This window comes from Cuculus canorus, chromosome 5 (assembly GCF_017976375.1).
Source record: "Cuculus canorus isolate bCucCan1 chromosome 5, bCucCan1.pri, whole genome shotgun sequence".
Lineage (NCBI taxonomy): Eukaryota > Metazoa > Chordata > Aves > Cuculiformes > Cuculidae > Cuculus > Cuculus canorus.
In genome coordinates, this window is record NC_071405.1 from 34,741,737 (window position 1) to 34,757,559 (window position 15,823).

A 15,823-nucleotide genomic window follows, 5' to 3' on the forward strand; every position below is an offset into this window, starting at 1 on the left:
ATATATTAAAGTACAACTGGATTGTATATTTTTAACAGACATCAATCAAAGAATCCAACTGAATTTTTCTTTCATTATGTACAGCAGGGAGTAGTTATGCTTAGGTGGTATAAGTGAAAACAATGCATCAGTAATGAAAAATATTATTAATAAATCAATCCTTAAATAATTCACTTTTGTTATGTAGTAGTGAACTTTTGAATGAAATTGTCTAGACATCATACAGACAAATGATGAAGATTAAAAAACATCAAATCTTATTCAACTTTGCTGTTGTGTAAAGGGATGTAAACCCTGAAAAATGGAGCTTCTGGAAGCACGTATGAACTTTAGCGACACCCAAGGGCAGCTAGGGTAAACTGTCTTATCTCCAGTGCCCTTAAGTAAGATAAAAACATTTTAAGCCTGCTAAGAGAATGGTCACAAAATTGACAAGACTAACTGTGAAAGTAATCTTTGTCATTTGCATGGTTTACTGCATCTAACACCTTATTTATGTTCATTATCTAACCCTTGTCTTTTTCAATGTATGCTTCAGTAATATAAAGTACTGTTCCCAAGTAGGGACAATATCAAATCCTGACTGTAATTTAGTATCAATGTCCACTTGCACAGTTAAAAGTTGCAAGTGAATGCATTAACTTTGAACCAAGAGCTGATGCCGTGCGGTTGTTCAAGCATTACAAAAATACTGGATTTTTTTCTAGGAGCATGGTCTTGCCATTAAGCAGAATATCTGGGCATGTGGTCATGCAGTGAAATCTCAGTGCCCTAGAGCTGATAACCTTTTTATGTAAGAATAGGTAGTACCATATCATGAAGGACTTCTACATCTTGCCTGTGAAGGATGACCACCAGAAGTATAACAAGTGTCACACTATCTGGAAAATAGTACACTTCACTGGTAATATCTGTTAAGCTTTTTGATTTCTTGTGTGAATTACAGCTCAGGTTTCATGGAATCAATCTTTATAAATCAGGATTCACTGTCCCTATCGTTAAATCTGTTTTCACATACCTTATAGCATGGAGGCATTTTTGTTAATGTGCAGAAATCAGAGCTTTTAAACTTACCACACCTTCATTTGTCCAGGCACAGATACCTCCCAAAGATGCATGTAGAGTGAATAAAATTGCACGTACTGTCTGACTTGAACTAGTTCCTGAATACTTTTACAGATGGAACATTCAGAAGGAACAGTAATGCAAATAGGGGCCCTTTCTCAAGGCATAAGCCATCTTACGGTATGTACTAATTTCCCTCTTGTTTTAAAGTCACAAATGTATTCTGCTAGAATGATCATTGCTGGTGGTAGTTAAGAATAAGCAGGTCACTATTCTTGTTTAATACTACTTCATAGCCTGGATGCACATTCACAGTCCAAAAAAAATCCTGCTTTTAAATTGCACTAGAAATTTAGTTTCATTTAGGACTACTTTAAGTTTTCGGGAACTCTGCTATCTCTTTGAATCAAGGACAGACATTCACCCCCTTAAACGAAACCAATTCTTCAAAGTTTTTGCAAGTAACAACCTTCACATGCCTCAGTTACAGCAAAGTCTATCAAAAAGGTACAGACTTGAAAGTTTACACAGAAACGAGCAAACAAAAAGATGAGTATTAATTCTTGACTCCCTAGCAGCTAATTAAAGAAAAAAAAAAATTGACTGAAAGCTATAATGAAGAATTATATCACATTGAGTCATTCATATGCCACACACACAATCTTAGTGAGAACTTCTTCCAGCAAATAATACTTTATTTAAAGCTGCATTCAAGAGATTCCTTGTAATTTTATGCGGCTCTAACCCCCTCTGTTGTGAGTCTAATCTCATTACAGTTGGATTTCTTTAACTGCAAGCCTCTAACTGAACACGTTTACTTGTTCACATCTTGTTTTTTCAGACACTGTTAAGTCAAGATGAAATGCTGAATGACAGCAGATTTTTAACACCTACCTTTGAAGACTGGAGATGATGTTTCAACGTGACCAATGTAATAATAATACCTCATGCCTGTCCAGAGGGATGGCCAGGAGAAGCGAGATGCTGTGGTGCAGGAAAACTTTACCTCTCTTCTGCCACTGCGACTTACCACTTAGCATTTCATATTGTCAATGTACCAACACATTACAGGTAACTCTCCTCCATGCCATTTTCAATACTTCATAATGTGAAATACTTTTGAGAGAAGTGGGACTCCTATCCAGAGTCTGGAAAACCAAGACTGGCAACATGTTGTATCCTTTTATTCTGTCACCTTTTACATGGTATGTTTGTGTACTGGTACATGAAAGACCTTTTGTAATTTTTTATTTTTATAATGGTAATGCAGGAATCATTAATATTCTATAGCTCCATGCAGACTAATCGGAGCCACCTAGAAATTAAATGGATGATGGTGAGTGCAATGATAGTAGCCCACTAATTACTACTGCAGTCTTGCCAGAGACTGTTTCCCATAAAAGGATTTTAATCTCTCATACCTTTCACTAACACATGTCCTGCCCACTTTTTCCTCTAAGCGTAGTGCAGGATGGGAAGAATGGAACATAAAAGCAAGGGCTTTATAGGTAGTTTTATCAGGAGGATGACAATCAATACGGCACATTCACAAATCTTTACCTAACTCAGAGAGATACTGAACAACTGCAGCAGGAAGTGTAACTTTGAGACTACCAGAAAAACTCAAAAGCTGGTGCTTCATTTAACATGGGGTTTTTTTTAATCGTGATTTTTTGTACATGTAGTAAGATGTTCATAATCAAGGAACAGTCACAACACAATTACATTTACATTACTTAAGAATGGTGTTTGCTGCAATCTGTAGGGTAAGTGCAATAACATTTCCAGCATGATCCATTGTTTGGTTTTAAACAACAGTTCTTGAACTAGAACTACCGGATGGGCTCTTTCTGTACACTGACATTTTGTCTTAAGACTAGTACTGACACCATGTGCAAGCATCAGGATGCTCATAAGCCTTCTGAACAACCAGAACAGTTCAAATAAAGCTTTCTGAGCCCCACCCCTGAAACAGCATGGGGTCTCAGGAAGACAGCGATGGTGGTAAGCCTATTTTCTTTCCATAGTTACACCTAATTAAAAATAGCTGCAAACAGCCCCGAGGACTGGAGCCTACAGTAGAAACACTTTTGTAATATTTGCATGAGAATTGGTGATGTAAACAATAGTGGTGTTCACTTTCAGTTTTCTCTTAATTCCAGCTACAGATAGATTTTCATAGAATACTTTATTTACCAATAGGAGACAAACATTACTGGTCTGTGATGTGTAAAATGTGACTAAGGAGCATCAGGCAAGTACCATAATAAAACAGATTTTTGTTTCTTTAAAATACAGACAAAATAGATCTGTTACTATTCTACCAAGACAGGCAGAACTGCAATGCTGTAACAGAGGGAAATAGGCCTCTCACTATTTACTTTAGGAGCTGTTCATGGTGATATGTTCTCCTTTGCAGCAGCAATTACATGTAGCACCTGTTTACGTGTTTCTCATGTATTAATAAGGTATTAACAGGATCTATTAGTAAACAGGGAAATGCCAGAAAATAAATCTGCCTAATTGTACAGAAAAGACTTAGTCTATAAATGGATGCTTTGCGTTGCTCTTCCCTGCAGGGTGTTGGTTTACCTGTTAATGTAGCCAGAGGGCAGGTCACTCCCAGCCACAACCCTCTCAAATAAAGAAGAAATCTCAGGTACTGGCCAGAGTCTGCAGTAAGGGCTCTTCAAGAAGTATCACAGAATGGTTTGGGTTGGAAGGCCACCGCAGTCAAGGCTTCATCAGTGGTGCTTTTTAAAGGTGATCTACTCTAGTCCTCACTCTATGTCAGACTCTGTGCTGTATGGTCAGGTTTTGGAAGCTAAACACATGATTTTATTGTCCAAAACGGTATAACTGAGGCAAATTTTTTTCAGACAATTAAATGACAATAGAAAATACAACGGAATGAGATTTCAGTCTACCCACCAGTCTAAAAATGTACCTTAATAAAAGGTACTGAATATTCCAGTCGAGTACATCTCTGATTTGGCAATGCGATCAATTAGTGACCAGATCATGTACTGCGGGCATTTGAAATGCTTTGTCAGGTTAATTAGCCAACGGACTTACTACAGCACTACAAATAGGATAAGCTGCTCCAACAGAAGCAGCCTTAATATCACTGGGGTATTCTAAGCAGATTTTCAGATTTCTTTTGATGAGGTATTTTTAACAGTGTGGTGTTGCGCTAACTTGGCTGTGAATTCTCAAACTACAAAATTATTGATTCTTTTTAATGTATATAGTAAGAAATCCTAATTAGCATAACATAAGCATAAATGCTTATTTTTTTGACTGTTAAGAATAAATGTTGAATGTTGCTCCATCTTTTACTGGCTGTGGAATGATTCTAACAAATATACCTGGTTGATCTCTCACAGGGGCCAGAATCACAATCCAAATCCCCCGTCTTTCTTTGCATAATTGCTACAAATGTAACTGATGAACTACCAAACTCCTGTGTCAATTTTCAGCTAGAATGTGTTTGCTTTAAAAGGAGAAATATAGTTACAAAATGTATTCATTAGCACCTGAAGAAACAAGTCCTCTGCCTCAGAGATTTGTCACACCCTAGAACAAATGTAGTATAAACTAATTCCTGGACATGAACACACAGTATTTCAGGCACTGAAGACTAAGAGTTAAACGTTAGGAGATGAGGCATTAGCTAAGCTTAAAATTGACTCAGCATAGCTTACAACTGGACGTAGAAACCATATTTTCTCTTAGGCAAAAGACATTTATGAAGCTGCCAAAAGAGCAAGAACTACCCTTAGACATTGACATTCAAATCATTGCATAGTTGTTTGTATATGCAGCCCCAAGCTTCCATATACAGTTGGCAGTGATTGTTTAGCTAAGACTGTTAGAAAACAGCATGAAGTTATGTAATCCTCCTGAAGAAATTTCACACTAATCAGAACTTCTGTTACAGTAATAAGCAATTTGCATGTCACTCAAATGCTGTTCAGACACTTTTCAATAGCATACTGTGACTTCCTAGGTAGTAAAAAGACTGTTTGTACTCTTCTTCTCCAGGATGCGCTAAATGAATTACCTATAGAGCACAGTCAAATAGTCCAATTTTACAGCCCTCTCCAAATTCCATACCCATGTTAAAAAACAAGTGGTTTTTTATCTTTGTCCTATTAATATTTATTTATTTTCCTCAGAATTAACACTTCATACTAACTTAAGAACTTAGACTAAGTTACTTCCACACAATTCAAGATGATCTTTCAGCTTCTTAGTATTAAAACACACAAAGATAATTATGAAGTTAAAATCCACATTAAGCAGTTTAAAAACAGACACAAAAAAAGAAATACTACACAGTTACATACCAGTTGTTCCCATAGGAAAATATGCAGTACTTATGAAAAGGTATCAGACAACATTGGCATTAATATGAAAAGGTACTGCTCTTGGAATAGCCGAGTTTGTCCAGGCTGGGCTGACATGCAAACTGAATCATAGGTGGTGGCCCACACATGAGAATGAGTGTCTCGCTGCCAGGGGGAGGGAGGGAGGTTTTAATCATATCTGCCGTGATGAAGCCAGAACTGTACTTCCAATCTGAAACCAAAAAATTAAACTATTAACTTGAATCTGTGGACCAGCTGTAGCCTTTTTAACTGCCTGTGTTGTACTCAGTAAGCAGCTGAAGAATCAGCAAAGTTATGCCACCATCACTGCAAGCCAAGGGAGGGTTAGATCTCTCACAGAGTTCAAACCGAGTGGTCCCCTTCGGCAGGGACAACAAGCATGTGAGTAACAAGGATCTGGTTGATAAGATATGAAAGGCTATGAATAAATGATAGATTTAAAAGAAATTAGACAGTAGGCAGAAGTAAACAGGAGGAGTAAATCGGCTTTTCCAGTGAAGAGAGGTCACCCAGGGCAGTTGTGCAGAGAGAGGTATTGAGACTTATGCCATCCAATATATTAAAGAGAAAAACTTGGAAAAAGAGCTCAAGTGGCGAGCCTACAAAGTTTGATGATGACAAAAGTTCTGCTGTGTAGTTAAGTGATAAAAGAAAAATTTAAATTTTAAAAGAGGAAAGATATGCTAAATGATTTCAAGCAGTAATATCAGTGAATGCATCTGCCATTTAAAGTGAGCCAAGTAGGAAAAAATCCCACCTTCACATAGCTCATTTATCAGGAGCAAGATATTGGGGTTATGAAAACGGCAAAAGGCATATGAAATGTTAAGAAGTATCAGGAAAGGAACACAACATCAAAGTAAAAATACAGTCTGCCTGCATCTTGACTAGTGCTGTTCAGTTCTGCTCTGCTGAGCTCAAAAAGAGACATAGCAAAGCTGGAAAAGGTTGAGAGGACAAGGATGAGCAAAGGCCTGTTATCGCTGTATGGAGACCAGCAAACCTCAGGATAGAAGAGATAAGGCTGATGGATATCTGTAAAATCAGTAACATGAAGACACTTGATAGGCAGCTTTTCACACTCTCTTCTAACACGAGAACTAAGAGGTAAATGCAAACCAGAGGAAGTCATTCTTCACGCAAAAGTGCTAATCCTATGGAACCACAAACAGACTGCCAAAAAGCTCACACAGGCTCCAAAGGAGACACAGTAAGTTCATACAAAAGTAGTCCGCTGAGGGTTACTATAATATATCTGTAAGGACACATTTCGCTCAGAACTGAGAAAAATTAAAGACTCTTCCAGAGTATCAAGGCCTACTGATGGCTATTCTCTGGCCACCTACTCACAGCTACTGCTGACAACAGGTACAGAACTTTGATCTAACTCAGTTTGGCTCTTACTCTGTTAAGTAAGAGTTCAGATTGCTTACAACATCAGCAAACATGAATACCCAAGTTTCAAAGGAGATGGGTAGAGTTCATCCTCTCCTTCCATTCCTGATTCAGAACTACACCAGCCTAACGGTTAATGCCTTAATCTAGACACATGGCAGCTCTGTTTCACCAGTATCTAAAGCTGGTGCAAAACAAAGATGTGCATGTATTAAGCAATTTGATGCCAACTGAATGCTCACATAACCTGATTTGGCAGAGAGCACAAAACAGGGCTATAACTTTTGCTTAAAAGTCCCCAAAACTGGCACATCATGAAATACATCAGAAGATCCACTTAGTAATATGTCCAATGCAACAGAAGTTATTATTCATTCACACTTTCTAAGGCGCACCTGGTTGAGATCACTTTTTGAAGCAGGTGGTGTGGTAAGGCTTGTTTCTGAGGGGATGGAGTTCTTTGTTTAAAAGTGTAAGACAAGACTTGATGCGATACTAATGGTCCCTTAAACAAGAGCAAAATTCTGACTGTTGTACAGCAATGAACAAAGGCATTTCCAACGTGTAGTGGTAGCCTACCTTGTGGAGGTCTGTCCAGTGTATACCAGAGCGTGAACTGATCAGGATACCTCTTAGCAATGTCTTCTAGCTCAGCTCTCAGTAATATATCTTTTTCTGTCTGCAAAATGAGACTGCTGTTTAGCTCCAAACCATCTCAAGATGCCCTTTTACATGAGCTATTCTGGCATTCAACAAGACAAATGCAGTGATAACTCATTCAAACCAAGAGAGCGATACATGATAGGCTGTCATCACTACAGGCTTCTGTACACTCAGCTTAAGAACAAATAACTATGAGACTTAATAGCCACCTAAGGGTTGTCTTAAAGATGACAATTTGAACAACTTTTTAATCCAGGCTAAAATCACAATTAGCTGGATTTATTTCCAACCCTGGCAAATACAGCTCTGTACCAGCATGGTGAAGGTTAACTGTGGAAACATTAATGAAGTAAAATCCCGTTCCCTTGAGTTAAGGAGTAAAATGAGCAGAGGGATAAGGATCTGTTCACACTACTTATTTCCTAATAGAAGTATTAATGAGAGTGAGCGAAGCTATGATGAGCCATGTTCTAAACAATGAAAGAGGATCATGGAAACTATGAAGGCACCAGGAGGTATTTATAAAGGGCCTTATGGTTCATTCGTTTTATTCAGTTTCTCCTTCTTAAATTATTTTAACAAGACAGAAGATTAAGAACTTACATAACAACCACTGTCTGCCCCTCCCTACAGTGATTATTTTTAAATGTGCCATGTCACATAATATTTTCTCATAAATGTTGGGTGAAAATGCAAATCCAAAGGGACTATCAGGGTATAAAATATGCAGACCAGTGCTTCCTCCAGAGCTCAATATCCCATCAGTTTAAAAAGCTCAGGGGCCAGCAGAAAAAGCAGGCCATTAAAGAAGCAAAACAGATGAGTCTGCATACTCACCTGATTGGCAAAAAGAAGGTAACATTTTGTGGAGTCCTTAGGATCACTTGTGATACGACGGATCAGTTGCAACATAGGAGTTATTCCTGATAAAAAACAAAGCAGATAGATAAAAAAGGGTATTTCTTTAAACTCACTTAAAGCTGCAGTTTTCAATACACTGCCTTCCTTCAGTCTTCAGCAGAAGTTTAGTTTGCACAGGGCTACATACCTTTGAATACCTAATCCATGCCAAGTACAGAGCCTAGGGGTTTCTATCATCACAAATTATTTCAAAACAAAACCAAAACCACAATACTTGTATCTGAGGCTTTTCTCTTCAGCATTCTCGATCATATACAGTATTTTTACTCTCAAGACATTCTCCTAAAATATTTTTTGTCATAGACACTGAAGCTTAGAGAGATGAAGTGACTCCTCTGAGGTCACACAGTAAATCAAGGTTAAAACTCTGAAGTTGCTAGTTCCTGGGATCGAGCTCAAGCCATCTGAAAGCCTCAGTATCACCAAACACTAATAAAAAGAAATACAGGTGGAAGTGCTCCGCTACTAAAGCACAGTGTTTGAATCTCCCCACACACATCCATAAAGACATCTTTGTTTTCTAGACATTCCATGTCAGGAGAGCAGTTTTACCTGTTCCTCCAGCTATCATCCCAAGATGCTTTGCAAACTTTTTCTCTGCTTCAGACTTCTTATGAGGCTTGATAAGAAAGGCACCTAGAAGAAATATTCAAAACACATAGAAACATTAATTCCTAAACAAACATGGATACAACTTCCATGGGAATAAATTACTATAGCTTATCAATTAATTGGGACAGACCTTCTGGAAATGTTAAATGGACTCAGCACAGCATTGAGAACCAAGTAGAGAGCAGAGACCTTCTTTGTCTCTGTAAACTCCCATCCGAGCTTTGAACAACTGATTTACTCCTATACAACGTAATTTATAATAAACTCAAGGATTCCCGCATCAGTGCCTAGAACACAACAAATGTGGATGACAGCGTCAGCTAAAGGTAACAACACCTCCTACTACAGAGATGCAGATTTCTTAGACCGTATTCATCATCCTCACTTGGACCACAGATCTAGCCATTTGCGTGTGTCACTTGCATTGTATTAAACCAGCAAAAATCCCTGCAAAGATGAGAATCAGGAATGTTGAGCCCTTGCATACTTTTATCATCAAGCACTTTATTACTGTAATTCATTCCCAGTTAATGAGATCCCCATGAGACTCGCAGTCAGCTTGGTAACTGTCTTCTAGTATCCTGTGTTAAGACCTTGCTGATTTCTGCTCCACACCTGGGTAGACCCTGGCTTCAGAACTGTCACAAAACCATAAACTGAATTAATCTCCAAGGACCAAGCAATGTGAAAAGCCTATGAAAAGTATCTCATACAAAAAGCACCTTATATGAAAAGCACTTGTCATAGCACTCTTTATAGCAGCCAAAGCATAACAGAAAGGAAAGTTTGTAAAATGTGCATCACTAGTTTCCCGAGATAAAACAGATTCATCAGTGTATTACTCATCATAAAGGGTCATGATCCAGAGAAGCACTGAGCTCTTTACTTGTACTTCACAGGGATAAGTGCACAGTTCCTCTCAATCAAGATCAGTGCAAAATCTTTCACTTACATCTTGAAAGGGGATTACTCCTCTGAACTTCTTTCATCCCAGTCAACTCAGACCTGGTTTAATCACAATACAAAGCTGGCGCTCTGTCAGCAGGTTATTCAGTAACAATGCTGATACCCTCAGAGGACATTTTAGGCCACAGACTCCCTTGTTTAAGAAGCCCCTTTCTCCATATGTATAGCTGAGCTACTATTTCCAGTGCAACCTTCTCAGTAATATAATGCAATAGTGATTTTTTTCAGATTTAATTATATGGTCCTAGGACTGAGACAACAACCTCACCCAAAGAGAACAGAGTACTCTTTCCCATCACATCAACTCTGACGGGCTCTTGATCAAAACCAGGAAAGGTAGATTTTCTTTTCCGCTTCTTAAAAAATGATTCTCTATACAGAGTTGTAAAGTTTTACAAAACACCTCTGAAAATAACCAATAGAAGTCGCTCCTTTTTGATCTCCCACCTTCCAGGTCACAGTACCTGCCCCCTTATAGACAAGGAGTCCATTTGGCCCTCTGAAATCAATAGTATCTCCAATCTTCATTTCATCCAGGTACTGGGACATCTTCCCACCTTCTGGAAACTTGGGATTCACATTTTTGTGGTAGACCTGTAAAAATAACAATTCATATGATATCAACCACTAGTTTTCCTGCAGACAGTATAACAAACTGTAGAACACAACATTGCAGGTCTGAAATTTAACATCCAAGAAAGAAATCGTGACAATTCTTTGCTCTCAGTTATATGTTGTGCCTTATAACAAGAAGCAGCCAAATAAGTAAAATGGTCTCTCATGCAAATGATCCAATGCTCTTAGGCAGGCAGGCTAATAGGAATAGGTGGCAGGCAGATGATCCCCTCATTTCATTCTTGCTCCAGCAAGAACCCTATGTTACCCCATTTTTATAATGACTCCTTTGGATTGCTGCATCTTTTCTTTTTAAGATTTTCCCAGAGATTTGAGCCACAACAGCTTTTTCACCTTTCAAAGCATGTAATAGGTTAATAACAATCTGCCATACCTGCAACATGATAAACAGAGCATGCAAAAAGAAAAAAAAAACACAGATTTTTACCTAAGGACAAATACTACCATAGAAAAGGATTAGAAAAATCTAAAAGTCCTGGGATCAAATCATCCTGCATTCTGTAGCTTAGATGATTTCCCTTGTTTCTGTATCCCATTTTCTTAATAAACAAATTAACACAACTTCTGACGCTTACAGATGCAGAATGTCTGTAGTGTCACTAAAGAGAGCCATGGTTATTGACTTGTTGCTTGCTTATGGCTATAGCAGTAAGTACTAGTAACAGCATAAACAGCTTGAGAGAGACAGATCCCTATTTGGGCATTGCCAAATAAAAGATACTAGGGAAGTTCCTGCAGTACTGCCAAAGAAGTGATTCCCTTATTCACTTTCCCTGCCTCTGCTATTTCTCAGTGACATTTCTCAGATACATAAGATACAACTTATTATTCAAGGATAATGTGAAATGAGTTGTTTGCCATGCAGTAATCCTATGTGAAAAAAGATCAAATAAAACAAACTCTGTATTTCAGTAAAATGAAATACTTTCCTTCCTTCGAGTTAGCAATTTATCTATATTAAAGGAAATAAAAAATTACCTTTACAATTAAATCAACATAACCTTTTATCTCGTCACTGGAAACTGGGGTATAGGCTCGAATCACAAGATTACCATCAATTTTTGCAGAAAGATAAACATGTTGTCCTAGAGAGAAAGAATTATGATCTGATTATTTATTTCATCCCTGGTTTCAAACTTTTCTTAGGCCTAAAGAATAAGAAAGGACAGGTATTGTAACCTGTTAAACATGATCAACAATGAAGAAAATCTTTACCATATAAATTTTGTATAAAACATCTGGTCCCTTTTCTTTTTTCAAAAAGACCTTCTGGAGCACGTGGTAACTGGATGGAGCAGATACATTAGAGAATCAAGGATGAGACACTAGGAAGGTAGGAAATTGATAGTAAAATAGCGATACAGAAAGTTTGTTGCTCGTTCTTAAGTGCTCTCTATATTTTGGGCTTTGCTGTTCTCATGCACGTTAATGAAGTGAAAGTAAGGACAGACAAGTTCAGATAGGCAAAGAAAGAAAGAAATACTACAGTTTAATACCAGCAATCTCTCAGAGCAAGCTTCCCAGAGATTTTACACAAAGACCTCAAGAACAAAGCCTTGGGCCATATCCTTAACTCCTGCCTGCATAGCACTGCAGCTTCCACAGCATTGGACGCTGCTGTCCACAGATTGTTCCTAATGCTAGGAACCTAAAGCTCCAAGAGGCAGACCCTGAAAGGCACCTGTTCCTTTCTCCTGATTAAAATAACTGAAACTCCATGCCAAGGATAGTCTCCTCAGCCAAATGGCACTAATCTAGATAGTAGTATGGAAAAACAAAAAAGGTCAACAGTGCTGGCAGAAAACAGTTTTGTTTTTACCAAAATGATCCTGGTAAGAAGTATAAGTAAGGAATCTCCCGGGAAGTAATCTGGCCTATACAATTTCACAATCTTATTCCTGAATGCTTAAGAATTCTGGATATACATAAGCATTGCAGGGCACATCTCAGTTTGTTTATAATTTGCCTAGTGAACGTGGACACATCAATTACACTTTTCCATACAAGTCAGAAGATAACTTGGAGAAAGACTACTGTCCTTGACAAGCAGCATATGAGAAGGACATGCTCACAGCATGGAACTGAAAAGGCCCTGACGCTTGCCATACATCAAGGGAAACTGAAACACAGCACAGCACAAACTGGGCTACATTTACCACATCTGCAGATCAGAGACTTTCCCCTACATAGATTACCACGAATTCAAGGTCCAATGTCCAAGGTTCAATGCCATCACTTTTGCAGGGTACAGGAAAAACGACTGTGCCAATTCTAGTCTGAACTGAACTTCATGCTACAGAAAGCAAGACAAAGTTGTACACCTGTGCATGCAAATCAAAGATTAGTGCATGCACAGAAAGGCTCTGAATATTGTAGCATCTTCTATTCACAGTAGCTGTATCTTCCCCATTGTTCTGCACAGAAGAGTTAGAAGTTTCCCAGGCAGAAGAGTTGTGCTCTTTCTCAAGTGCAACTGTATTCATCAAAAGCATGAGGACAGCTGACAGCAAACTGAGGGCACAAATAAGAAATACGAAGAAGCTTTGACAGCTACCATTCTGCTTATATCCTGACTAGCACTGAATTTCATTAGACTCAGTTCAGTTTCACTGTTCATGTTCTAAACTACACCAGAAAACTTAACACAAGCAGAACAAAGCACATACAAAAGATCAGAAATAAAACACTCTGGGAAATCTGACTTTCCTCTGTGACACAGCAGCATTTAGATGGAGTTTTTATCTCCTTGTTTTGCTGAGCATTAAATTCCTAAACAGTTAAAAGCCCAAGAATTATGAGTACAGTTATAAACCCTAAAACCAGAAATAAACATAATGAAGTGCTTTCAGTACTTACCTACAGGTAATCCTAATACATGATCTGGTGAAGGTAGCTCAAAACGGAATTTCTTAGTATCATGACTGATTTCCTAAAAAAGAAACAAACAATATTAGGAGGAGGTCAACAACCCCACTGCTTTGAATTTCAAACCCAACTCAATGTGATATAATTTAGTAAGCCTTTCTTTATTAGCATGCAAGCCAAGTGCCAGGAAGGGAAGCAGATACGGCTTTGAAAAATAAAGTTTAAGCAGATCAGAAGTTTTAGAACCAAAGCCTTTTCCTCTTTAATTCCACAAGGAGTGACTTTTTGCTGTCTATGCAATCCCTTCAGCACGTTTATATGAAGAAAAACTGGAAGCCCTCTGTTGCCTAAGGCCAGTGAGCACATTTCATATTTTGTCGCCAAAGATCAGGCAAGACACAACATGCAGAAGTAGAGGCTGTTAGGATTATCTCACTGATGTACATTGGACAGAAATCAAAGGAGAACCAAAGCTTCAAACTAGGATTTAAATTTACAAAGAAATGACTCCACCCTTCTTTTGAAACCATTGTAAAACCGTAGCGTAGGCACAAATGCTTTTAAGAATCCTGCTCTACTTCAGGGAAACATTGCAGCGTGGCTGTGGGGGTCATAGCTGCTCCTTAAGGGCTCTGCACACTGCTCTAGCACTGAAACGTTGGGCAGCTCATGACCGACCACCCCTTAGCCCCCACATCCATGGGACCAACCACCCCTCAAGTGCCCACCACTGGGCCAAAGAACCAACCACACCTCAGCCACCCTTGGCCGATGAACAATCCACCCCTCAGACACCATTTGCCAATGAACCACCCACCTCTCAGACACTCTTAGCCAATGAACCAACTGCCCCTCAGACTCCCTATGGCCAAGGGACCACCCCCCTCTCAGTCGCCCTTGGCCAAGGGACCACTTGCTCCTCAGCCGCCCTTGGCTATTGAACCAACTGCACCTCAGCCCTCCTTGGCCAATAAACCATACGTCCCTCATTTGCCCTAGGCCAATAGACCAAGTACCCCTCAGCCTTCCTTGGCCAACAGACCAACTGTCCCTCAGCCCACCCCTTGATCAAGCGACCACCCACCCCCCATCCCTCAGCCCCGAACCCCTTGGCCAATGAACGCCACATCCTTGAGTCCCCCCTTAGCCAATGAAACCTGCATCCCTCAGCCTCTCCAATCCAGTGAACCCCCCCATCCCTCAGCCCCCCCTTGGCCAATAAACCCCCAGTTCCTCAGCCCCCCCTTGGCCAATAAACCCCTCGCCCCTCAGCCCCCTTGATCCAATGAACCTGTCATCCCTCAGCCGCCCCTTGGCCAATGAACACCCCGCCCCTCAGCCCCCCTGAATCAATGAACCCCCAGTCCCTCAGCCCCCTTGGCCAATGAACGAACTCCTGTCCCTCAGCCCTCCGAGCCAATGAACTCTCTGTTCCTCAGCCCCCCTTGGCCAATGAACCCCCGGCTCCTCAGCCCCTCCGATCCAATAGACCCCCTCCCCTCAGCCAAGGGTCGGGGCGCTCACCTCTTTCTCCACCAGCCGCAGCGCGTATTTCGCCAGAGGGTCCTGCAACGTGACGGGGCCGCTCGCCCTCCGCCCCGCCCGTCTCAGCAGCAGCAGCAGCACCGCAGTCGCAGCCACAGCGGCCACGGCGACCACCACCGGGGCGCCCTGTGAGGAGGAGAGCAGGCAGTTGGGGGCACAGCCCGCCCGCCACACCCCCACCGCCTCCCTTCCCCTCCCCAGGCCCCTCACCACAAACGTCTCCATGGCGTCCCAGAACGCGGCTCCCACCGTGCAGCAACCCTCTCCCGCCACGCCCCCACCCCACACCGACCACGCCCCCACCGACCACGCCCCCTTCCGCTTGGCCGCGCCCCTTCTCCCCGAGCACGCCCCCAGGACACGCCCCCTAATTCCATAGATCACGCCCACTTACAAGCCACACCCCCACTCCCCAAACGGCCACGCCCCTTCACCCCGTAGGTCACGCCCCCAAACGACCACGCCCCCTCCTGCCCATAGGCCACAGTTCTCTAGTACCACTCAACCACCACAATCGTCAGATCCTTTTGGGCAGAGGCGCTGTGGAGAGAAGGTGAGGAAATGCACGGCGTGCATACCTCCAAGCAGAGTACATGTAAGGAATGATGTGATGCTGCTGTGCTGCTACTCCTCTGGCTTCATCCAGGAGGCCAAGGGAGTGCAAGCAACCAAGAACAGTATTATTTAGTAAGGAAGATGCTATGCTGTCCTAAGCTGGAAAAAGAGGAGAAGGCAAAGTAAAATAATTACTGACCAAGAATTCA

At 40.7% G+C, this 15,823-nt stretch overlaps 2 protein-coding genes across 15 annotated transcripts in view; one reads left to right on the forward strand and one right to left on the reverse strand.

The window, feature by feature from the left end:
* Nucleotides 1-2,558, forward strand: part of PPFIBP2 (PPFIA binding protein 2) — a 105,336-nt gene extending 102,778 nt beyond the window's left edge. For 9 of the 14 annotated variants that reach the window (XM_054068324.1, XM_054068325.1, XM_054068326.1 and 6 more), the window contains one exon: nt 1,180-2,558. In XM_054068324.1, coding sequence (XP_053924299.1) covers nt 1,180-1,320 — 141 coding nt within the window. In that variant the 3' untranslated portion in view covers nt 1,321-2,558. The remainder of the gene's footprint in view (nt 1-1,179) is intronic. The other 5 variants (XM_054068323.1, XM_054068336.1, XM_054068335.1 and 2 more) reach the window with 1 other exon arrangement.
* A 144-nt stretch (nt 2,559-2,702) lies between these two features.
* On the reverse strand, nt 2,703-15,284 carry LOC104061844 (NADH-cytochrome b5 reductase 2). Its single transcript, XM_054068116.1, has 8 exons — nt 15,039-15,284; nt 13,506-13,578; nt 11,628-11,734; nt 10,478-10,607; nt 8,988-9,071; nt 8,352-8,437; nt 7,431-7,530; nt 2,703-5,646 (listed from the first exon to the last, which is right to left on the reverse strand). Exons 1-8 carry the CDS (start codon nt 15,282-15,284, stop codon nt 5,474-5,476), a joined length of 999 nt encoding a protein of 332 aa, XP_053924091.1. The 3' UTR covers nt 2,703-5,473.
* Between the last annotated feature and the right edge of the window lie 539 nt (nt 15,285-15,823).